The sequence below is a fragment of the Crinia signifera genome, chromosome 7, assembly GCF_055691185.1.
Source record: "Crinia signifera chromosome 7, ASM5569118v1, whole genome shotgun sequence".
Taxonomy (NCBI): domain Eukaryota; kingdom Metazoa; phylum Chordata; class Amphibia; order Anura; family Myobatrachidae; genus Crinia; species Crinia signifera.
Window position 1 is genome coordinate 60127746 of NC_139223.1, and position 24647 is coordinate 60152392.

The 24647-nt window shown below is 44.4% G+C and overlaps 2 protein-coding genes and 1 long non-coding RNA gene across 4 annotated transcripts in view; 1 reads left to right on the forward strand and 2 right to left on the reverse strand.

Annotated features, from left to right (window-relative positions):
- Positions 1–24647, forward strand: part of LOC146020217 (tectonin beta-propeller repeat-containing protein 1-like) — a 67248-nt gene that overhangs the window by 19695 nt on the left and 22906 nt on the right. The window contains exons 3-5 of the mRNA XM_083153178.1: positions 19713–19938; positions 21012–21194; positions 22958–23080. Coding sequence (XP_083009304.1) covers positions 19713–19938; positions 21012–21194; positions 22958–23080 — 532 coding nt within the window. The remainder of the gene's footprint in view (positions 1–19712; positions 19939–21011; positions 21195–22957; positions 23081–24647) is intronic.
- LOC146020218 (uncharacterized) lies at positions 1307–8219 on the reverse strand. 2 transcript variants are annotated; one of them, XR_014450737.1, is made up of 3 exons: positions 8030–8219; positions 7006–7119; positions 1307–4350 (listed from the first exon to the last, which is right to left on the reverse strand). It is a non-coding gene; the product is annotated as an uncharacterized LOC146020218 (long non-coding RNA). The 2 variants fall into 2 exon arrangements; XR_014450738.1 differs by lacking the exon at positions 8030–8219 and adding an exon at positions 7550–7765.
- LOC146020211 (uncharacterized) lies at positions 9733–17202 on the reverse strand. Its single transcript, XM_083153169.1, has 2 exons — positions 16771–17202; positions 9733–12451 (listed from the first exon to the last, which is right to left on the reverse strand). The coding sequence occupies exon 2, from the start codon at positions 12091–12093 to the stop codon at positions 10108–10110; it is 1986 nt and encodes a 661-aa protein (XP_083009295.1). The 5' UTR covers positions 12094–12451; positions 16771–17202; the 3' UTR covers positions 9733–10107.

Sequence of the window (24647 nt, forward strand, 5' to 3'; positions counted from 1 at the left end):
AAGTTGGTGCATAAGCTCATGAATGGTCGAGGATGGTACCCATATACTCCTATATTCAACCCTAAGGGCTTACCAGAACTCTCCTCTTTGCAGGTGCAGGAGACATGGAATAGCTGGGGTGTTTATACATTGGGTGACCGACACTCTGAGAACACTTTAAAATCCTTCAAGGATTTACAAGTAGAGTTCCCGATCCCCAACTCTCAGTTTTACAGATACCTCCAGTTGCGAAATGCCCACCACACACAATTTTAGATCACCCCCTCTGTCCCTTTTAGACTCCCCAGTTAAGAAATGGCTGCGAGACACTTGTCTCCATTGCTTACTCGTCTGTATAGCAGATCCACCACTCTGACCCATTAACCCCCCTTAGATGAAAATGGGAAGCTGATTTGGGGACTCTCTCAGATGATATATGGTCCTGTGCCCTTAAGGCTCCAAGACTCTAATTCTGCCATTAGAGATCAGCAGATACCATTTTTTTTATATTGTATAGTCTATATGACGCCAATATTATTATGCCGCATTGGTGACTGTATTTCCCCTTCCTGCCCGAAACGTGACTCCCTAGACATCTCTTTCCTCCACATGATATGGTTATGTCCTCGGATCACGCTGTTTCGGAAAGAGGTCATTGACATCCTCATGATCACTGGTATTCCAAAAGGCACCCTGTCATTGGTTACTTGTTTACGATCGGCCATAGATGAGGAAATGCTGCCTGATCCGGACAGATGCTATGCTATAAACTTGTGTACATTGGCTAAAGTATGTATAGCTAGACTGTGGTTGGCTAAGGAAGCCCCAGGCACACACACTCTTCGATATCTCTGGTGAATGAGGTGATAGGCCATGAAATGTTTATCTACCTTAGAAAAAAATATTTTTCTATATGGTCCAAGTGGCTTGACTCCACATACTCAGCAGCAGTTCCTGACATGTAAATGCTGCTATTTCCCCTTCTCTGCACATGTTACATCTGCCGCACCTGCAGTGCACATGGTTTTACCCATTTTGAGAACAAATTTGTACTTAGATCAGTCTACCTGACACCATGTTGCTCCCCCCACCCCTCCCCCTTCCACATTCGGGGCACTTATTACCTGATTGGCGATCACTGTACTTGATCTCTGAATTATTAGGATGGAACAAGGCCACACGGTTACTTAAGTGCATGTTACATTTTATTTATTGATTGTACTGTGTTATTTTCCTAACATCACATCATGTTTTGTATGTTCTTTTTTCTTCTTTTGTTGATGTTCTTGCTTAATCTGCAACATGTAATAAAAAAAAAAAGACAATGTTTTTTTTTTCACAAACGATTTATTCATTATTGCCTTGTTTGTTGCAAAGTTAAATCTGTTATTGCTCATTTGTCACAATAAATTAGGTGAGAACTACTGTACATGATTCTAAATGAAGTATAAATATAGGGAGAACTTTGATATGTGAGATTAGTCTTCTAATTAGGAACAGAGAAATCGCATGAACCTGCTCCTGAGAGCTTATATTACAGTATTTGTGATCTATGCACACAATGCTGCAGACTGTTTTGAAGCTATTCCACTATAGGCCCGATTCTAACTTATATGTTATTTGCATTAAGGCTGTGTCTTTGGATGCAGCAGTGATGTGAAAATATGCGAACGCTGCAGGAGGCATTGCAAATCTGAGTACTCGGGTTACATCAGGCATAGCCAAACTATGGCTCTCCAGCTGTTGTGAAACTACAAGTCCCATCATGCCTTGCCACAGTTTTGCTATTAGGGAATGCTAAAACTATAGCAAGGCATGCTGGGATGCGTAGTTTCACAAAAGCTGGAGGGCCACACCTGGGGTAGAAGTACTATAGCGACATGGATCATACAACTATAGCTCTTCCTGCTTCACCTCTTTAAGCAGCAGCAAGGGAAGCAGGAAGTAATGTAGATAAGATTAATAGCCCTTTCACACCAGAAAATGCAGGGACCCACCCGGGAATACGGCCCAGGGATCATGCTGGGGCATTCCCGGGTTGGCCCCTTTCACACCAGAAAAGTCCCTGCATTTTCTGTTGTGGGAAGGAGGTGGGATGGCGGTGGACAATACTCACTCCGGTTTGCTGTTCCCCCGTGTAGACTGGGGATCCACACAGGCATCGGGCGCAGATGACAGGTCAGGCGGTGGGTGCAGATGACAGGTCAGGCGGCGTGCGCAGATGACGCAGCTCTCCGGCTACAGTGAGGGCGCCGGAGAGCTGAGTCGTCTTCATCCGCCGCCTGCCCTGTCTTCTGCGCCCGCTGCCTGTGTGGATCCCCGGCCTGACGCATGCACCAAGGACCGGCAACCCCGGTGAGTACCCCTATCTCTTTCACACGGACCAGGACTCCGGGAACAACTATAGCAGGGTTGAAATCCTGGGAAATTTTGCCGGGATTTTGGCCTGGGAACCTTTCAGACCAACCCGGGAATTTAGGCTGGTGTCAAAGGGGTATAATTAACATCTCGGCTGCCGGAGTGGGGAGTGAAAAATCACCCCTCCGGCTGGTCATTTTATTGCCACAACACATCTGCTGTGTCTCCCTGTATGGCCAGCTCCACCGCATATGCAAGATCTCCCATGCTGTCCAGAGCCAGCAGCCGCCACAGCTAGGGCCAGTGGCTGTGACTCACCTCCCCTGCAGCTGTTAAAATAGATGGCTGCAGCGGGCAGAGCAGTCAGTGCCACTGACCATACATAAATTGCCTGGCACAGTGGGACGCTTTCTGGCATATTGCCCCTGTTATTTAGCACACAACCCCACAGTCATACATGGGGAGAAACGGTATCTGCCACACTTAAAGGGTGCAGTTACCGTTTTCTCACTTATCGCTGCACCACACATCTACCCCTCAGAACCAAAACCTACTTCAGATAATCATCGGCCATCCAAGAAACCCTGAGCTTGCGCTGAATGGCCCCCAAACTCAGGAGATGAAGACAGGAAATATGCAGTGGATGATGCGGACACTGGTCTTGGAAACGCACAGAAAACTGGGGCCAACACCCCTCCCACCCTATTCGCCCCCAAATGGACACAGCCTGCCAATCAGGTTGCAGCTTCTCCAACCGGAGCTGCACCCACCATCGGCGTTGTACAAAAACTTTTAATCAGGCCCAACATTACTAAACCAAGCTACGTTACACATCATCTGCTTCAGTATGTGCATGTTTTAGGAGACACCAAATCTATTTTGTTATGTTCAAAATTTAGAAAATGGCTACCAGGAAGTGACTTACTAGAGATATTTTCCAGCATGCAAACAGCACCTCTACTTCAGGAGTCTTATATATGATAATGTACGACACAAAGCATATAGGGACAGATGGATTTACTGTTTCTCACACATATATTACAGAAGGGCTCGGCGACAGTACACACTACTCTGTGTGAATTATGCGATGTTTGAGGAGCCGCGAGCTGTTAGGGAAGCCTTTACCGCATTCAGTGCATCCGAACGGCTTTTCGCCAGTATGATGTATCACCAGGTGGGACATGCGAATGAAGCCTTTTCCACACATGGTGCAGGTATACGGCTTTTCCCCAGTGTGAATTTTCTGGTGACTGACAAGGACGGACTTATCGCTAAAATATTTCCCACATTCACCACATGAAAATGGTTTCTCTCCTGTATGAATTCGGACATGGGTAATAAAATGAGACTCCTGCTTACATGATTTTCCGCATTCGGTGCATATAAATCCAGTTTGTCCGGTATGGATCTTCTCATGTTTGGCACAGGCAGGTTTTTTTCTAAAACATTCCTCACAGAAAGAACACGGGTACGTCGCTGGACCGACGTGAATCCTCAAATGTGTGTAAAGGTGGAACTTGCGGCTGAAACATTTCCCACACTCGGCGCATGAATACGGTTTTTCTCCCAAATGGATTTCTGATGCCTTAGGAGATCCGACTTATCCCAAAAACTCTTCTCGCATTCGAAACATGCAAATGGCTTCTCTCCGGAGTGAACTCTCTGGTGTATAACAAGATGGGACTTCCTGATGAAGCTTTTCCCGCAGTCAGAACATGAAAATGGCTTGATTCCGGTGTGAGTTCTTTGATGTCTTCTAAGTTTTAGCTTGCTGGCAAAACTTTTCCCACATTCAGAGCACAAAAAGGAGATCTCCCCTTTGGGATTTGTCTTATGAGTGGCCAGATCTGTACAGTCTGTATATAAGGTCCCATAGTCCGAGCTTGACAATGGTGTCTCCTCTGGAATCTCCTGAAGCCCGCAGTCTTCATGTTTTGTAACATTTTACCGCACACTCCCACGAACCAAGGGAAATGTCGTCTTGTTCAAGTTTGTATTCGCTCTTAATTTCATCTGCCAAAAACAACAAGTATTCAGTAAAGTTGTCTCATGAATATGGGAGGAATTTAAATAATGCTAGTTTTAGGCTACTGGAGGGAATATATCATGACTTTCTTTTGCTAATGTATATAATACAGTGTATTATTATTACTTACTTTCTATCTTTGTGACTTTTAGGTGGAATTTAATTGTTAATAGAATATCAGAACCCTCTGATTGCAGGGCACATTTTGTTTGCAAATGGACAAAACCATGCTGCACTGCAGTTGGGGCTGATATAAAATGTGCAGAGAGTTAAGCTGGGCATACACTACTGTAATTTATCACAGTAGTGTACTTCCAGCCAATTACATGCGAGCCACCCGGAACCTTCTGGCGGCAGGGTCAAATGCGATCCATCACAAGTTGTCCTTTAACTGTGATGGATCGCATGCGACCCCTGTTCCTGCCTGGCCCGCCACCTGTCCGACCTCCAACTCAGGTCCGTTGTGCACGGGAAAGCGCATCGGACCTGAGTTGACATCACACTGACCCGATTTGGGTCGATTTCGCGGCCCATTCCGTCAGGAAAGGGTTAAATCAGCCCAAATCGAATTAGTGTATGGGGGCCTTTAGATTTGCGTTGTGTGTGTGTTGAAAATTAAATCTAAATTGCGGTGTAAAAATAAAGCAGCCAATAGTTACCCTGCACCATGGTTTTGTCCATTTGCAAACAAAATATGCTCTGTGATCAGATCTGAATTAGGCCCATGGTGTGGGCTTCCCTGGACCACATGTATCGCGCACCCTGCATGCATTGCAAATATGCCCATGCAACTGGGTATTAATATGCAGAACCATACCAGATACCGATAATAAAATGTAGATCCATACCTGGTCAGATCTGAGCACACTTATAGACCAGGGTTACCTACCTGATCCTCTCCATGAGGGAGAAAATGCTCTGTTTCTGGACTTCCCTGGTAGTGTACGATTGCCATCACCTGTGGGGAGCTAGGTAATTGATAAGAAAGGTGTTTCACTACAGGTGATAGCAGTCATACATTACCAGGGAAGCCCAGGAACAGAACATTTCTCCCTGAAGGAGAGGGTCAGGTAGGCAACCCTGTTATAGACATGTATATGAGCAATGCTGAGCACACTTATAGACATGTACATGAGCAATGCTGAGCACACTTATAGACATGTATATGAGCAATGCTGAGCACACTTATAGACATGTATATGAGCAATGCTGAGCACTTATAGACATGTATATGAGCAATGCTGAGCACACTTATAGACATGTACATGAGCAATGCTGAGCACACTTATAGACATGTACATGAGCAATGCTGAGCACACTTATAGACATGTACATGAGCAATGCTGAGCACACTTATAGACATGTACATGAGCAATGCTTAGCACACTTATAGACATGTATATGAGCAATGCTGAGCACACATGTATATGAGCAATGCTGAGCACACTTATAGACATGTACATGAGCAATGCTGAGCACACTTATAGACATGTACATGAGCAATGCTGAGCACACTTATAGACATGTATATGAGCAATGCTGAGCACACTTATAGACATGTATATGAGCAATGCTGAGCACACTTATAGACATGTACATGAGCAATGCTGAGCACACTTATAGACATGTACATGAGCAATGCTGAGCACACTTATAGACTTGTACATGAGTAATGCTGAGCACACTTATAGACATGTACATGAGCACTGCTGAGCACACTTATAGACATGTATATGAGCAATGCTGAGCACACTTATAGACATGTACATGAGCACTGCTGAGCACACTTATAGACATGTACATGAGCACTGCTGAGCACACTTATAGACATGTATATGAGCAATGCTGAGCACACTTATAGACTTGTACATGAGTAATGCTGAGCACACTTATAGACATGTACATGAGCACTGCTGAGCACACTTATAGACATGTATATGAGCAATGCTGAGCACACTTATAGACATGTACATGAGCAATGCTGAGCACACTTATAGACATGTATATGAGCAATGCTGAGCACACTTAGACATGTATATGAGCAATGCTGAGCATACAGTGAGGTTACCCTGGGCCTAGTAGAATGACAGAACTGGATTGCTAGAAGTGAAACCACAATTTTCTCTCTTATGTTTTTTCCGGAGTATTTGCAAGGATCTTCCATTGCCCTCAAGGTACCCTAACATTCCAAGTTTTAAAGATATCCATGGTTTAGCGCAGATGGTTAACTGAGATACTAAGGGGGTGATTCTGGTTGGTTTGCAAAAGCAAAATCCTTCTTAATGGTCAAAATCATGTGCACTGCAGGTGGGGCAGATGTAACATGTGCAGAGAGAGTTACATTTGGGTGGGATGTGTTCAAACTGAAATCTAAATTGCAATGTAAGAATAAAGCAGCCAGTATTTACCCTGCACATAAACAAAATAACCCAAATCTAACTCTCTCTGCACATGTTACATCAGCCCCACCTGCAGTGCACATGGTTTTGTCCATTAAAGAAAGAGTTTGCTTTAGAAAACCAACCAGAATCCCCCCTAAGCAACCTGTGGCCAACCATGGATATATTTAAAACCTGGACCCTCAGGATGCCTTGAGGACAGTGATTGAGAACCTCTGCCAGAAAGATTGAGAGATTACTGACCTGTGCTGGTATTAATATCAGGCTCCTCCTTTACTGAATGCCATTGGTCAGTCACACAGGGCTCCGCTCCTCGTTCAGCCATGGACACCATTACCCTTGTCTCACTGATGCACCCTATGTACAAATAATACAAGGGAGAAATATTATATAATAGTATGTATCGTAAACCTAAACAGAAAAAAAGACCCGTAGAACAGATCCAAATAAATGTAACATTTAAAGAGAGAATATGGGCGCTGACGGACAGCATTTTAGAAGATCAGGTCATGTGGCCCTGTTTTCTGGACATGCAGAGGCCAGTGGCTGTATGGACACAGCTTCACTCACCCTGTAGCCACACAAGTAGACAAAATACCAATTCTGGGTTCCAAATATTCTCAATAGAAAATAAATGATCCGCGACCCACCAATGGGGTATGAATAATCTGGGAGAACCACATTGTAAACACCTTTAGATATAATCTAAGGAAAGGTCACTAATCTGTCAGAAGGAATGAAATGCGGTTATTTTAAACACATCCATGTTTTCTGGGGATCATAATACCTGTATACACACAGCTCTTATATATCGGGTGGCATCAGATGTAGCGGAACTGATCAGCCAGGCAAAGTCCTGCTGCGCTGATCATGGCTATGGATGATGGGCACAGAGATCTGCAGGTACTGTATCAGACAGGGGCATCCATCACAGCTGATAATGGCTGTTGGTGATAATTGGCACAGAGACCTGCAGGTACTGTACCACCAGGCAGGGGCATCAGTCACGCCTGCGCTGATCATGACTATGGGTGATGATTGGCACAGAGATCTGCAGGTACTGTACCACCAGGCACGGGCATCCATCACATGTGCGCTGATCATGGCTATGGGTGATGATGGGCACAGAGATCTGCAGGTACTGTACCACCAGGCAGGGGCATCCGTCACAGCTGCGCTGATCATGGCTATGGGTGATGATGGGCACAGATATCTGCATGTACTGATGGAGACAGTGATCTAAGTATTGTTCCTGCACATGACTTACTACAGTATGCCAGAGGTTGATCTGCTCCTGCACAGAGACACGGCCGGGAATAAATAAAAGCAGGGGCTGCCGCTGCACTGTTTGTTATTTACAAAATACCGTTTCCGGTCACCACTAGGCGGCAGACAGGAGGATGTAACGTCATGACTAGATCCCTGCTCCCTTCCCTGCACACTACTGCCCCCATCCGACCACCATTGCCTGCCAATGTGTGGGCATGGGCAGCAGGCTGCAGCCTACTGTATGTCGCTGTCACCGAGTCTGACGTGGAGCGCTGCAACCAATGGCAGCTGAGCTAGTAGACACTCTCCTGATGCTATACCCAATAGGAGAGCGCGGATCTGGGCAGTGCCCGCCCCTGTGCCTGCTGCTGGGAGGGGGAGAATAGAGACGCGATGGCCTCACTGTGTCAACATTCCCCATGTGTGTGACCGGGGCCTGCGTGTCACTGGGGGGCGGCCAGGTAAGCTGCTGCTGCTTTCATGTTCCCTGTAGCCGGGGCTGCCTGGCGCTGCCAGTCCTCCACCAGCCTGTCACTCCTGGCCGCCGGGACATACAGGGTTAGCACTCCAGATGGCCAGGGGGACTTACACTCACCCCCTGCGGGCACTGTCACCTCACACAACATAGCCTATAGCCTGTGCCCAACATACTGTGCCCACATTGCCTGGTGTGGTGGGCTACTTATCTGTACTAATATATATATATATATATATATATATATATATATATATATATATATATTTAGTTATTTTTTTTTTTTCTCAATACTTATTATATTGCATAGATTTATACATACAGTAAATACTCTTTGTTTTTAAAACAATATATTGCCTTGTGGTCTTATTTATTATTATGTATCTACTTGAAGTCATTACTATTCCTTACATGACCTCATGTAAGGAGACGGCAATGTCAGTATATATGTTGGTAAATTGCACAAGTTAGTTCAGTCATATAGAGAATATTGGGCAGTCACTTTTTGAAGACCTATCTCTATAAGATGACCATTGTTTTTCTCTTGAAGACCCCTCTGCTATGTGACGGCTTCCTCCTCCCTGAGAGAATCCCTTTCTACAGTAAATATGCAGAACCCCTATATATAAGGCTGAGGGCGGCCCAAATCATCCCCGGGGTGCAGCACAGCTGTGGATCATTATGACAACATAGAAAATGTCAACATGGCAGGGTCAAAAGGTCGACACACACATTTGGTCAACATTGGGATGGTCGACAGTGAAAAGGTTGACATGGGGTTTTCATGTTTTTTCCCTAATGTCGACATGGACTACGAAAAAGTGCTTCGCATCCCCTTCAGTGGTCGACACAATGACTGTCGACCTAGTGACTGTAGACCTAGTGACCGTATACCGTGCGTGCAGCACAGTATCAGAATTACCGGTCCACAGGCAATACTACTCGGAGATTATCCCCCACAATACACACACACAATTATACAGCTTCCACACATGTTTATGTCACTCAGGGTCAGGTACAGATGTAAGCTTCACCAACAATGTATTATGTTTATTCTCTGTCTGTGCTTATTAATCCTCATTATCACTGTTGGGAAATCGATCATGCGCCGATGTATCGATTTCCTTATCTATTAATTACCTTATTTGACCTCAGTGTGAAGACCCCTTAGAGCTCCGTGAGAGCGTAACCTTATATGATATGACCAGAGAGGAGGACCACAGATACAAGGTTTAGCTCTGATTTAATTATGACAAATCGACATATTTATACATAACATACGGCGCTGATTCAATTACATGATTGGTTAATATTTGGTGCAGAGGTAGGGGAATAACAGCATAGAGGTGGGGTGGCTTATACGTCGCCTTACAGGGGAGTAGCATTCGTTAGTTATGAGAAATCACAGAATGTACTATTCCATAGAAGTTACAAAGTACGGGAAAGCAAGCGAGTACTGGAAACAAGCCAGAACATAACTTCTTGAGATAAGCGGGAACAAAGACTATTAACACAGAGAAACAAGATGGCTGATTAACCCTTCACAGAGAAACAAGATGGCTGATTAACCCTTCAATCCCCTCTTAGAATCAATGTCCTTTTTAGACAATTTGATTCTTATAGATGGCATCTTGTTTGGTACGGTGAATTTTGACATATTCACCATAATCTTCTGGTGAGGGAGGGCTTTTGGCAAGATCAGTGTACATAGCAGGTGTTACATTATCCAGGTACTTGGAACCAATCTTCTTGCATATGGGAAAGACACAATATCCTACTATCATAAGTACAATAATTACAATGAGGATAAATATGCCTATTTGTGTTAGTGCGTGTTTCCAATCATCTAACCATCCGAACCAGCTACTCCAGGGGTCCGTGATACCTGAGTTCTTCTTGAGTTCGATGGATAAATTTTCTAGATGTTTAATAGCTAGGGTAGTTTTTCCATTAGGACCTGTGTTGTCTGGGATATAAGTACAGCATCCATTAACCTTACCTATGTACACACAGGTTCCTCCTTTCTCGGCAAGCATCATATCTAAAGCCATGCGATTCTGAAATGTCATTTGTGATGTAGCTTCTAACTGTTCAGCAATACCTTTCAAAGCGTCCCTAGTATCATTAACGAAGCGCTGTTGATTATAATATATGTAATTTATCCAGTTCACATTTTTATTGATGGTTACCTGGGGAAGCAGGGACTCGAAGCCGGCAGCGACCTCATCACGAGCCTTAAATTCTTTAGGAACTCCCCGGGGAACACCAATAGTGTCTATGTATATGTGTGGATCGAAGCTTTCCTTTGGAGCTTCTCTTTTGTTTCTGGAGTTTGTGGTAGGTTTATTTGTGGGAGGAGGCTCAGACAAATCGGCTGGGAGAATGTGTATGGGCATAATGATCTTTGCCAGGGCACACTCTCCTTTCCAAGGATTGTCCAGCTTTGTCCTGAGTCTCATGTCTCCACAAATAAAATAAATGTCTCCTAATGATTTTTTCATGGTGGGTATACTGATATGTCTTCGTTCAGCACAATACCCATCAGGAAACAATTTCAGATCTACAGTGTTTTGTGCAGTGCTGTTTGAGTAATAACATGTATAATTACCAGGATAAATGATTATGGTACTACCAGGATTGGTATTCTTTACCATTATGGGATATTCTTTCTTCCATTGTTCACATTTGGTTTCTTCTACAATAGTATCAGTATACAGGCTAAAGAAACATTTATCTTGGTCTGAAGGTATGTGTATGGGCACCGTACCCAAGTGGGGTCTGGATTTTCCACACACATAACAATCAGTTTGATTAACTTTACGTGCATTATATTTCATCCATTCTAGCCAATAATTTACGTCAGATAACCCAGTCTCTATGGCTATAGTGTCTTCGTAAGTGGGGTTGTTAATGGCTAACATTTCATTAAAAGTAGTGACATGTGGTTTAAAGAATGATGGTGGTGTTTTAGGTTTTACAGTGGTTTTGAGGGCGGTGTATTCTGGGTTATCATACATGTCTTTTAAATGAAATCTTCCCCTTGGGCCCCCGCTTTCTCCTGATTGATATTTACCCATGACATATAGTCCGGCATCGCCGGGGGCCGGGTTTTCTAGGTTAATAATAAATTGGCTATTGCAAGTGCCCTTTTTTCGTAGGGACATACGGGTTAGTAAGGATCGACCATGGGACCATTTATGGAGGCCAACATCGGGGTGATATCCCCAGTTTTGGCTGATATCAAAGGCAGTGGTATCTGCTCTAGTGTTCCACCCAACAGCCCCCCATGAGTTGCAAGAATCTCCCCAGTAAGTACTAGTGACACAGATATATACGTGACTTACAGCGTGTGGTGTGTGGTGGATGTTACACAGCCAGGGCAGCGGTGGTTCTCCTCGATTCCCGCCTTGATTGTTTGAACAAGATACAATATCACAATAAGAAAATATAAAAGTAGCGACAGTCGTGCTAGAAGAATTATACCAGAAGGTAAAGCGTCCATCATTTTGGGTTATATCAACTTCAGCAAAACAATTATAAAGAACAAGCCCGAGTAAAGTCGCTAGGGCTAAGGTGGAGGGAATCATGTCCTATGTCATTGTCCTCGGCTTCAGAATGTTGTATTTCTAATTCCTCGTCACTTCCAACCGGCAGTTCTTCTCCAAGTTGGAGGTCAGAGCCACTGGCCCTCGTTATTACCTCTCTCGTCCCGTCTGTGTCAGTCTCGGGATCGGTGTCGACCTCTGTGTTGACGTGTGGTGGAGGTGGAATTTTCTTCACTCTGGATGCATGGATCCACGTTGGTCCTTCGTCGGTGAGGACAGCCGTTCTGGTAACCGCGACCACTTCTGTTTCTGGACCGTAGGTGAAATCTCCTGGATGTTTATTTCTGGGTAGGATCTTTACAACGACCTTGTCTCCAACCCTAAATGGGTGAGTGGGTATCTGTGGATGAGAAGGATTCTTAAAGATAACATTTTGTTCAACTTCATTAAGTTTCTGTATTAGGGATCTGACATACTCTTCTCTTATTATTTCTAAGTCTCCTTCTGTGGTAACTAAAGGGTTCTTTGCCCAGGGAGTGGGGAAAGGTCTGCCCATCAGTACTTCAAAGGGGGAGTAACCTAGAGTCTTTTGTGGAGTCATTCTCTGTGGGTGATATGGAATGTGAAACTTCCATTCTATTTGCAGTGCTTTGACTAGTTCTGCTGTGACTTTGGCTGTGAAGGCTGAACCTTTATCGCTATTGATATGGAGCGGGCATCCTCAGCGCGGAATGATCTCTCGCGTGAGTATGCGGGCTACTGTTTTTGCATCTTCTGATTTAGTGGGATAAACTTCCTGCATTATTGATATGTGTAAAATCTATTTGAAGATGTGTGAAAGGTGTGGTTGGGTATTCTAGATGTTGGTGTCTTGCTTTATTTGGGTTGTTTGGGTTGTTTCTAAGACACGCTATACATCTACTGATGTACTGTTTTACAAGTTCTTTGGCATTAGTAATGTAGAAATCATTGGAGAGGAGTAAAGTAGTTGTTACTATACTATGGTGTCCTACTCCGTGGTAATGTACTATGAACAATGATGCACTGGTTTGGGGTATACATGGTTTCCCCTCTTTGCAGATTAATCCAGTCCGTGGATTCTTCTGCAGTATTGGATATGTTCAATCTGATAGATCTGAATTAGAGGCAGCAGCCTGTAATTCTGTCAGTAGGTATGTATCATCTAGCGAAGGAGGCGAGATGACAGCAAGAGTGAGGTTATATGTTGCTGTAGTGGCAGCACGTTTAGCAGCGGTATCAGCGAGAGCGTTGCCTTTGCTGATGTCATCCTTTCCTCCAGTGTGTGCTTTACAATGAAGGATGGCAATTTGAGATGGTAATGTAATTGCGTGTAAGAGATCTGTGATGAGTTGCGCATGTGATATGCCTTTCCCATCAGCGCCAGTGAAGCCTCGGCGTTGCCTGAACAACTCCGTAAGCGTATTTGGAGTCTGTGTAAATTGTGACAGGTTTGTTTTTTGTAAATGTGACAAGCTCGAGTGAGTGCAATGAGTTCTGCAGCTTGTGCTGACTGTAAGGGGACTGTCTTTGCTTCAAGGGTGGTGTTTGGAAGTTTAACCACTGCATATCCTGCCTGGTACGTGTTGTCATTGGGACGGCTGCAGGAGCCGTCAACAAATATTATGTCGGCATCGGGGATAGGCACAGTCGACATGTCTTGTCTGGGTGAAGTTTCTGAGTCAATTGTCAGAGTACAGTCATGTTGAGGCGGCGCCTCGTCGTCAGGTCCTTTAAGACCTAAAAGTGCGTTTAGTACAGGGACAGGTCCTTCTGAGTTTGTTGCGTATTTTACAGTGAGAGAAGGATTCCCTAGTAGGAGTACTTCATAGCCGCTGAGTCTTTGGGCAGACATGTGTTGTGTGTGTAGACCTTTGAGGATGGAGAGGACATTATGTGTGGTATGTAACACAGTGGGATGTCCTAATGTAAGTGATGTGGACATCTCAACAACCATTGCACAGGCAGCCAGTGCTCGAAGACAAGCTGGCATTCCTTGCACAGTGACAGGCATTACCTTTGAAAAGAATGCGACTGGGCGCATTTTGCCTCCATGAAGTTGGGTCAGTACACCCGCCATAGTTGTACATGTGTCCCTTGCAAACAAGTGAAATGATAACATATAGTCCGGGAGACCAAGCGCGGGACTCTGTACTAACATCTCTTTCAATTTTTTAAATGCAGAATACATTTCATCTGACCATTGTATAACCTTGGGTTTGTCTTTGAGTGTGCATTGTCTCAAGATATTATCATAGTAGGAACAATCAGAAATCCACTGTCTGCAGTAACTTACCATACCCAAGAAAGACAACATATCCTTCTGGGTAGTTGGGGTGACCAGGCCCAATACAGACTGTATGCGTTGTGGACTGATTTTCCTTTCTCCCTCAGAGAGCACAAAACCCAGGTAATTGACATGCGTTTTACACCATTGCAATTTTGCTCTTGACACTTTGTGTCCACATTCTGCTAACCAGTTCAACAATGAGATTCCATCTAACCGGCTGGTCTCCTCGGTGACACTACAGAGAAGCAGATCATCTGCATACTGTAGCAGGACAGAACTATGGGGGGGGTGCCATGGAGCCAATGTGGCTTGGAGGACTATGCTATAGACCACGGGAGAGTCAATATAGCCTTGGGGTAAACGACACCACATTAATTGTTTACCTTTAAATGAAAAAGCAAAGAGTAATTGGGTCTCTGTGTCAATAGGAATACTTGAAAAACGCATTTTTTTTAAGTCTATGACACTAAAGAAAGCTGCGTTTGCAGGGATGGCTGAGATAAGTGAATTGATGTCAGGTACTATGGGTGCAATAGGAACAGTCTTTTGCAGTTCACCATCATAGTTAAGGGAACATAGAACACTGGTAGTGGCCCCACTGTCCACCAGGAAGGACAGTCCCTCATCATCTACATATAATGTGATGAGGGGAGAATCTTCCCAGTGAGTAGTGAACTGTACAAAAGATGGGATACCCTCCTCCGGGCCCCGTCAATGGGTAGGGTCGGTCCAGTCAACTCTGAAAAGTACGCTTTCTTGAGGTGGTGTAGGACCCTGTCGGGAAAGCCCTTGTTGGGGTCTTGGCGTGCAAGGTTGTTGTGGTTTCCGAGAAGGGAAAGGGCAATCTCTAGCCCAGTGTGTGTTCTGGCCACAGTTGAAACAAGTAGTCTGTTTATGAACTGCGCCAGTGTTGTTGTAATCCCTGGTGTATGGTGGTGCACGAAAGGTTTGGTTCTGTGGAGGCCTTAAAGGTCTCCTGTTACTTTGTGGGGGTCCCCTATTTTGTCTATTGGGCGGACCCTTATTACTGTTCTGGAAGTTGTGAGTAGAGGAAACTGCAGTTTTCCTCATGTCAAAACAACCAGCTGATTCTTTCTCATACAAATGATCACTGAATTGTGGGCATGTCTCGTTAGGTAGGGGAGGTGGATATGTTACAGTCTTTTTACTTTGTTTTGAATCCATGTTTATGTACAGTTCTATTATGATTCCGTGTGAATGTTTTCCACTTTTTGATTTGTTGTTGATGACTATAATCTTCACTAAGATCTATGAAGTTTAGAATCTGGCTACTTTCTGGTAATTGTTTTATTTGTTCAATAGATTTTGGACAAATAATGGGATAGGTGAAAAGATTGATTGGTAGATCTGTCACGAAGAAAGGATAGAGTTGATCAATATTTACTGGTGATTTCTGTGCGTAAGTGACAACCTACTATGAGGACTGCCTCACACACAGTGCCATTAGAGAATGTTTTAATTGTGGATTTAAATCTTATCCTTTGTTTGTTGACAGATACCAATATTGGATAATATTCTGGATTCTTATACCACAATATTAAACTACTTTGGCAACTATTGCAATTTCCTATCGGTGGACATTCATAATCTGACATGTAATATGAGAGCGTGAAAAGATTCAAAGTGTATTAGATCAGGGGCACCGTCACAGAGAGGCAGGTAAAACCTGTTGCAGCAGACTGTGAGGGTTAGTCTTTATCCAAACACTTATAGAATCATGTATTCACTTTAGACATCTCATAAATTGTTATTTATATATGGTTTGTTAGTGGAACCACAGACTGTCTACGTGACAGTGGATAGAGTCCAGTGGTTATAATGTGAAAACTGTATATGAAGCCTCACGTTGCGTTACTCCGAAGGGGAGAACATAAGTCCGCAAGTCTGTTGGCATACAGTAATCAATGAGACAATAGAGTTATTGTGCGTGAACTTACCAACCGCACGGTTTACAAAGAAATACAGATATCACAAGTGTGTATACTTACCAATCACACAAGGATATTGAAATAAGAAAAACTTATACTTCAAACTAAACATAGTAAAGAAATTTGGCCAATGAAATAGTGGGTGTTCAAAATGAGGTTCTATTTGGATAAAGACCCGTGGTCTCTTCGTACACCAAGTACGGTATCTGATCCTAGATCAGTGTGTACACAAAACAAAGATAGAAGATTTTAACTTCTATGAACTGACATCCGATATCCCCCAGGGATAGAGTCATAGGTTCAGGATCGAGTTTGTCCGTAACCTCACAGCGGTCTCAGATTAGACTTTTGGAGTCTGCTGACAACCGTGTAGGAATGAACTTCGAATCCCGCGGCGAGCCCCCAGCTCTGTTGGGAAATCGATCATGCGCCGATGTATCGATTTCCTTATCTATTAATTACCTTATTTGACCTCAGTGTGAAGACCCCTTAGAGCTCCGTGAGAGCGTAACCTTATATGATATGACCAGAGAGGAGGACCACAGATACAAGGTTTAGCTCTGATTTAATTATGACAAATCGACATATTTATACATAACATACGGCGCTGATTCAATTACATGATTGGTTAATATTTGGTGCAGAGGTAGGGGAATAACAGCATAGAGGTGGGGTGGCTTATACGTCGCCTTACAGGGGAGTAGCATTCGTTAGTTATGAGAAATCACAGAATGTACTATTCCATAGAAGTTACAAAGTACGGGAAAGCAAGCGAGTACTGGAAACAAGCCAGAACATAACTTCTTGAGATAAGCGGGAACAAAGACTATTAACACAGAGAAACAAGATGGCTGATTAACCCTTCACAGAGAAACAAGATGGCTGATTAACCCTTCAATCACCATTACATGGTGACTTTCCTTGGCCTGTGCTAGATACAGGAAATGACAGCTGCAATCTGCTCATAGGACCATTTTCTGTCAATTAAATCCCACCAACTAATTGTACTACAGCGTTCCTGCTCCTAGCACCCCGACAATTACACACACACACACACACACACACACATCTTTTCAAAGACCTTCACAGGCTAGCAGTATGGGGGCAATTAAATTAGTAACTTGTCACCAACATCATTGGGGTGCCAGATGATGCCCTGACAGTGGGGATTCTGACTCACAGGGGCTATTCTCCCTTGTGTGGGTCCACAACCCCCATAGAGGGAGAATAGAACCTGTGGCGAGGATAGCGAGCCACCAGGCCCGCAGCATGGAGAGCGCAGCGAGCCCACAAGGGGCTTCTTTGCGCTCGCCCCTCTGTCGGAGCACCAGCAGTCGGGATCCCCATTGTCGGAGGCGCATACCACACCCCATCATTGCATGGTTTTCCTTGACACCCATAAAGGAGCACAGGAAAACACGCTGTGTCAGGCCTATTGTATGAGGCAACTATGTGTGCTGCTGAATATTGGGCCTAATTCATGTTTGCATGTAGTGGCCGATGTTCACACAATGGAGTGTTTGTCAGCAAACTGCACATGTGCTGTGATTGCAGTTAGCATAGGATAAGGCACCTTTACAATCGTGCTTGTAGTGAGGACGTAGCGGCAAAGTGATTGACAGGAAGGGAGTGTACGTACGGCTCCACATGTTTAGTTGTTGACATTGATGAGTTGACCTTTTCCTTGTCGACCGTGTGTAGTCATCCTGCTACACCACACTATTTTGTCTGATACTCTCTCATGGCAAACATCCTCTATGTCTGATCCTATTCTGTCTCAGTCACCCCACTGGTCCCTGAGTGATACTGACCCTGTGGGGGTAATGTGAGAGCATGGAACTTGCAGGCATCAGTGAGCTTCTGCCGACTGTGCCTGACAATCATATAAAAGGTAACACCTGATATACCTTGTACACTGTGTCCTTCATTACATCATCATTGTTCTCCTGCGCTCGATTAATGTGATTTATACTTCCGGAATGACATCTTATCCACAACAATGACAACTGTAGGTTTTTACTTTTGCATCGAGCAAAGTATTTTCTTGGTTTTCTCTATTTGTTTGTTTTATTTAGATTACTCTCCATCCTTTATTATATGATTTTACAGATTTTTTATAAGAATGTATTTTTGATACTGTAATTTGGACAGAAGAAGGAAGCTTATAACTTCTATAGGTAGAGAAAGCGGGGGGTTGGGAGCCACACTAGGTATTGCCCACCTAGTGTGAATTGGGTCAAGAGAGACCCCTTTCGCCACTCCGGTGGGGTTCGGCCTGAGTTGCCTGATACCAACTTTTATTAGAAGTTGTGTCCCTATGCGGGGTAAGTGGTCTCTGTGTGTTGGCGGTGCTCCCGAGTCCGATTGTATGCAATGAAAGGGAGAAGGGAAAGTGGACTCTTTTTGTGGGGCACTCATTTTTGTTTTCTGATTCTGATTTAAAATTTAACTTTTATTTTAGGTTATTTAAGATAAGGTGAACGTACATGTCAAACAAAACAAACATCAAACAGAAAAGGACAAATAACATAAATTCTGCAGTGAGCTTTTTATAATATGCTATGCAGAGTGAGTTCTATATCAGAACGTACAATAAAGAGATGTGCCTAGCAGAGCTAATTGCTATATCCGCTAGGAATCGTCTGAAGGGTTTTTATAAGTTATTTATGGGGAAAAGATTTCTCTTCAGTGGCCGTCAGTCCACCTTGCTGGACGCGCGTTTCGCCTGTGTGTGGGCTTGTTCACCAGTGTCGCCCTTCCCCCATAAAGACTTAATTTGCAAAAGCTCCACTGAGTTTGTTCTCTCTTTATGGTTGAGGTTACCAAACTGTGAATGGGAATTTGGGCTATGGCAGCAAATTAGGGCTATGTCTGCATTGTCCTTGTATAACAGGTAGTTTTCGTGTGTTTTATATTACAGTAAGTACTATAGTAAGTCCTTTTTAGAACTCATTTACAAACATGGTTACAGCACACCTCCCAACTTTTGCTGGGACTGATTACGTGCCCAAAAAGTTGGTGTGGCCTTGACTGGGTGAGTGTGTCCTCACATCACATCCCCTATTTTCCTCATTATGGGGTGTGTGCACAGTGCTGCTGCTTCTCCCTGCACTGTACAAGGGACCAATCACTGCTTAGCAGTGCAGCACAGTTGTAACACTGTATTTCCAACATGTGGGATTTCCCTGACTCAAGCATCTGGAGAACAGGGAATGTTCCTTGATACATCCCTAATGAATGGAGCCTGTAAATCTCTGCACTTTATTAATCTGCCCCATCTGCACTGCAACATGTGGTTACCAATGTGCAACAGTTACACAGTTACTTGCTTTGCTCCCTACCCTTGTGCTCTTCATCCCACCCATCATATCTGATTTGTACCTTGTGTCTGTTTTTGGCAGCAGGATGGTGAACACTGTGCTATGGGCAGCAGATATTTGGGGCAAAGTATACACTCTGTCTACAGATGGCCAACAGTGGGATCTATGTAAAGACGACCATCTCCAGTTCAAACGTATATCTGCTGTACAAGCGTGCTGCTGGGGCATCGCCGGCAACAATGAGATATATATCTATGTACATGCCAGCGACCTACCAATCCGGTACCAGGAAGAGACCTACGAGAATCAGGTGTGCAATCCAGGTCACTTGTATGGGTATGGTTATATCTATTGGATGTTGTTGGTCTAAACCAGGCATGTCCAACGTTGGCCCTCCAGATGTTTTGAAACTACACATCCCAACATGCTTTTAGCATTCTCTAATAGCTAAACTGTGGCAAAGCATGCTGGGATGTGTAGTTTCACAACATCTGGAGGGCCAACGTTGGACATGCCTGGTCTAAACTAAGAATTGTGATAATTTCAAGTTTTTTAATATTCATTTTTATTTAAAAAGAGATGAGAAACCTTCATTACAGTACATAGAAGAACTATTTATGGCCTAAATCCGTGACCATTGACAATGCTGGAACTAGCGACAATACAGATAATAATGCAGAAGCAGAAAGTGCATTGTTCCCATGAGTCACATTAGCTCAACTCAACATCAGGGCAGTTATTCTGGTTAACTCGCAAAGGCAATTTCCTTCTGAAATGGACAAAACCATGTACACTGCAGGTGGGGCAGATGTAATATGTTCAGAAATAATTAGATTTGGGTGGGGTTTTACTTCAAAGTGAGATCTATATTTCAGTGTAAAAATAAAGCAGTCAGTCACATTGCGAGTGAACCAGAATAAGGCCCAGGTCTGCCATGTACTGTAGAAGCCAATACAAGGGGAAATGATTTGTTTTAAAGTATTACTCTAAGCTCTGTACAATATACATTCCAGCTGAATGAAATGATTACGCATGCTGGTGAAATAACATTACTTTCTGTGAGACACTTCATAGATAAGAATTGGTCTCTGCCATCCTAGGGTTGCTGCGTCCAACAAGTGCTCTTATCATGTATAAGGAAGGTTGGGCATCTCCAGGGCAACATGGGGACCTCTGTCTTTGCCAAGATTATTTGAGCACAGCATCAGTAGGTCTCATGCACCCGAGAAGCGAGATACACATTCTTATTTTATGCTTTATTTTGATGTTTTAAATTTCGTGGTATTTGCATTTATTTATTTTTTAGAAATGTTAATCGATGATAAAATAATGACAATATTAAGTCCTCTTCAATCCTCCTCTTTTGACCTCTGTGTGCTGCAGCGCTGGAATCCAGTGGATGGGTTTTGTGAGAAGCTGCTCCCGAGTGACCGCTGGCAGTGGAGTGATGTCACTGGCTTGAAGCACCAGCAGCTGGACAGCTTTGAATTGCCCTCGTCTCACTGGGAGTGGGAGTCTGATTGGTACATTGATGAGAATATAGGAGGAGAACCAGCAGAAAAAGGGGTAAGTACTGTTGCTTGTTTGCAAGCCTGGAATAAGCAGTAGAGGTGGAGAATACAACTCGAAGGCGCAAAGCTGTGTAATCTCTACATTATGAGCGTTACCTCCAAGAACTGAACCCCAGACTTCATTAGTGGACACCATACTCAAGGCATAAAGAAACCTTTATTAGCTTCAAGACACCTTAATCTACCGTGAGTTGGGGGATTACTACCTCCAGACGTTAAACTCCTCATTAAAAGAGCGGAAGTGTGAAGACCTTCTACCTACCGTGAGTAGGGGTATGCCCATCACTGCACATTCTAATTGGTTGAAATGAAACCTGAACACTAACACAGTTTATATTTATTATTTATTTTGAGAAAACACTTCAGTAGAACACCAAGAAATACAGTATTCCTTACAAAATGATACACAGTTTTGCACCTTTGAGTTATATTCTCCACCTCTACTGCTTTTTCCTGTTGTTGAGGTGTGGGTGACACCTTGGAGAGATACATTTTGGGCAGCAAGTTGCGCCATTTACGAGCACTGTATAAATTGTTTTTTATTACAAGCCTGGAATGTCTAAAGGTCCATACACACTGGACGACTATGCCCAGCGTGTATGGACAGCGATGATTGCCGGGGGGAAAGCCGCTCATTGCATACACACTGAGCAGCTTTCCCCCCCTTCCCGGCACCATCATCAGGGAGAGGGGACCGCTTTGCATAGTGCAGCACTATGCAAAGCCATCCTCAAAGCCGCTCATCTGCTGGTATATCACCATACAACATACAAGAAGTTGTTTGCAATAGGGATCTTCCATGTCCTGCTAAGGAACGGTCTATGAGACCAAAGGGGAGATTTTAAGGCACCTACAGTATCTAACCAAGAAATGATGAACATTGCTCAGCAGAAACTACCTATATTGCCCCTTCAGTTCCATCTCTCCCATTCCCATGATGCAGGAAAGACTTCTTACGGGGCAATTTGGGACATTATAAGTGGCAGCAGGTGAGACACTGGGATTATTGTGCATTATGCAGTATATGATCCACCAATTACAACGCCAGTTATACCACTACTCCTCTAACACTGGTCAGCGTGCTGCAGCCCTGCTACTCACAGCAAGAGATGATTGATATTAGGTATCCGACTCATAGATCTACAGTGTCTAGATACACAGTGAAGAGGTCGATAACAAAAGGTCGACATGCAATAGGTTGACAGGGGGAAATGGCAGACATGATTTTTTTCCCAATTTTTTAAACTTTTTTCAATTTTTTAAAATTCATCATCCACCACAGCATAACTCCGAGACCATATCCCTGGTGATTCTTGCTAGAATCGTCCCGTGTGTACGGGGCTTTAGCGGTGAATGTTAGGAGGTTATAACTGGAGGAAGAACGGAGGGAGAGTGAACAGAAATTATGATGAGGATGTAGGTGGGGGCAGAGAGATTGAGTAAGAGTGAGGATCAGGAAGTTGAACTGGATTCAGAGGGGGATAAGCAGTCAGTGAGGTAAGTTGCAGAGGAGGTAAGCTGGCACAGAGCAGGTAGAAGTGAGATGGGCTGCAGAGTTCATGATGGATGGAAGCAGGGAAAGGTGACTAGGGAGAACCAGAGAAGAGGAGCTAACAATTGCCAAAGCAGGAGATGCTGAGTGATTGGACAAATCATTATTTGGCATCAGTATGAGAAAAGGCCTGATCTTAGAGATGTTATGGAGATGGAATGAGAAGTTACTTGCTGCAATATTTGCTAATGGAATCTCATTTGCAGGGCTGGACATACGCAATAGATTTTCCAGCAACATACACAAAGGATAAGAAGTGGAATTCGTGTGTGCGTCGCAGGAGGTGGATCCGATACAGGCGATACAAGTCTAGAAACATCTGGGCAGATGTAAGTGTCTTTTACGAACAGTGTGAGGTGTTTATTTGTCACAATTGACTTATGTATGCTTGATATTAAGGTACAGATATGTCCCTATACTTTTTGGCTTCAGTCTCACCAAACAGCCCTTCTCAGCGTGACTGATTCCTGTGTGGATACAGTCACAGTCTAGCATCCCTCTGTAGTACACTGAGTGGTGTCTCACAGCGCCTAGCATCCCTCTGCAGTACACTGAGTGGTGTCTCACTGCGCCTAGCATCCGTCTGTAGTACACTGAGTAGTGTCTCACTGCGCCTAGCATCCCTCTGTAGTACACTGAGTGGTGTCTCACTGCGGCTAGCATCCCTCTGTAGTACCATGAGTAGTGTCTCACAGCGCCTAGCATCCCTCTGTAGTACACTGAGTGGTTTCTCACTGCGCCTAGCATCCCTCTGTAGTACACTGAGTGGTGACTCACTGCGCCAAGCACCCCTCTGCAGTACAATGAGTGGTGTCTCACTGCGCCTAGCATCCCTTAGTACACTGAGTGGTGTCTCACTGCGCCTAGCATCCCTCTGTAGTACACTGAGTGGTGTCTCACTGCGGCTAGCATCCCTCTGTAGTACACTGAGTGGTGTCTCACAGCGCCTAGCATCCCTCTGTAGTACACTGAGTGTTTTCTCACTGTGGCTAGCATCCCTCTGTAGTACACTGAGTGGTGTCTCACAGCGCCTAGCATCCCTCTGTAGTACACTGAGTGGTATCTCACAGCGCCTAGCATCCCTCTGTAGTACACTGAGTGGTGTCTCACTGCGCCAAGCATCCCTCTGTAGTACACTGAGTGGTGTCTCACTGCGCCTAGCATTCCTCTGTAGTACCATGAGTGGTATCTCACTGCACCTAGCATCCTTCTGTAGTACACTGAGTGGTGTCTCACTGCACCTAGCATCCCTCTGTAGTACACTGAGTGGTGTCTCACTGCGCCTAGCATCCCTCTGTAGTACACTGAGTGGTGTCTCAGTGTGCCAATCTAGGCAAAGAGAGACACCACTCAGTGTACTACAGAGGGATCGGTAGTACACTGAGTGGTGGCTCACTCTGCCTAGCATCCCTCTGTAGTACCCTGAGTGGTGTCTCACAGCGCCTAGCATCCCTCTGTAGTACACTGAGTGTTTTCTCACTGCGCCTAGCATCCCTCTGTAGTACCCTGAGTGGTGTCTCACTGCGCCAAGCATCCCTCTGTAGTACCCTGAGTGGTGTCTCACTGCGCCAAGCACCCCTTTGTAGTACCCTGAGTAATGTCTCACTGCACCTAGCATCCCTCTGTAGTACCATGAGTGGTATCTCACTGTGCCAAGCATCCCTCTGTAGTACACTGAGTGGTGTCTCACTGCGCCAAGCATCCCTCTGTAGTACACTGAGTGGTGTCTCTTTGCGCATAGCATCCCTCTGTAGTACACTGAGTGGTGTCTCACTGCGGCTAGCATTCCTCTGTAGTACCATGAGTGGTATCTCACTGCACCTAGCATCCTTCTGTAGTACACTGAGTGGTGTCTCACTGCACCTAGCATCCCTCTGTAGTACACTGAGTGGTGTC

What these genes read in the sequence shown, in the direction of transcription:
- LOC146020211 (XM_083153169.1), bottom strand. Translation starts at nt 12,093, where the DNA reads ATGATTCCCTCCACCTTAGCCCTAGCGACTTTACTCGGGCTTGTTCTT.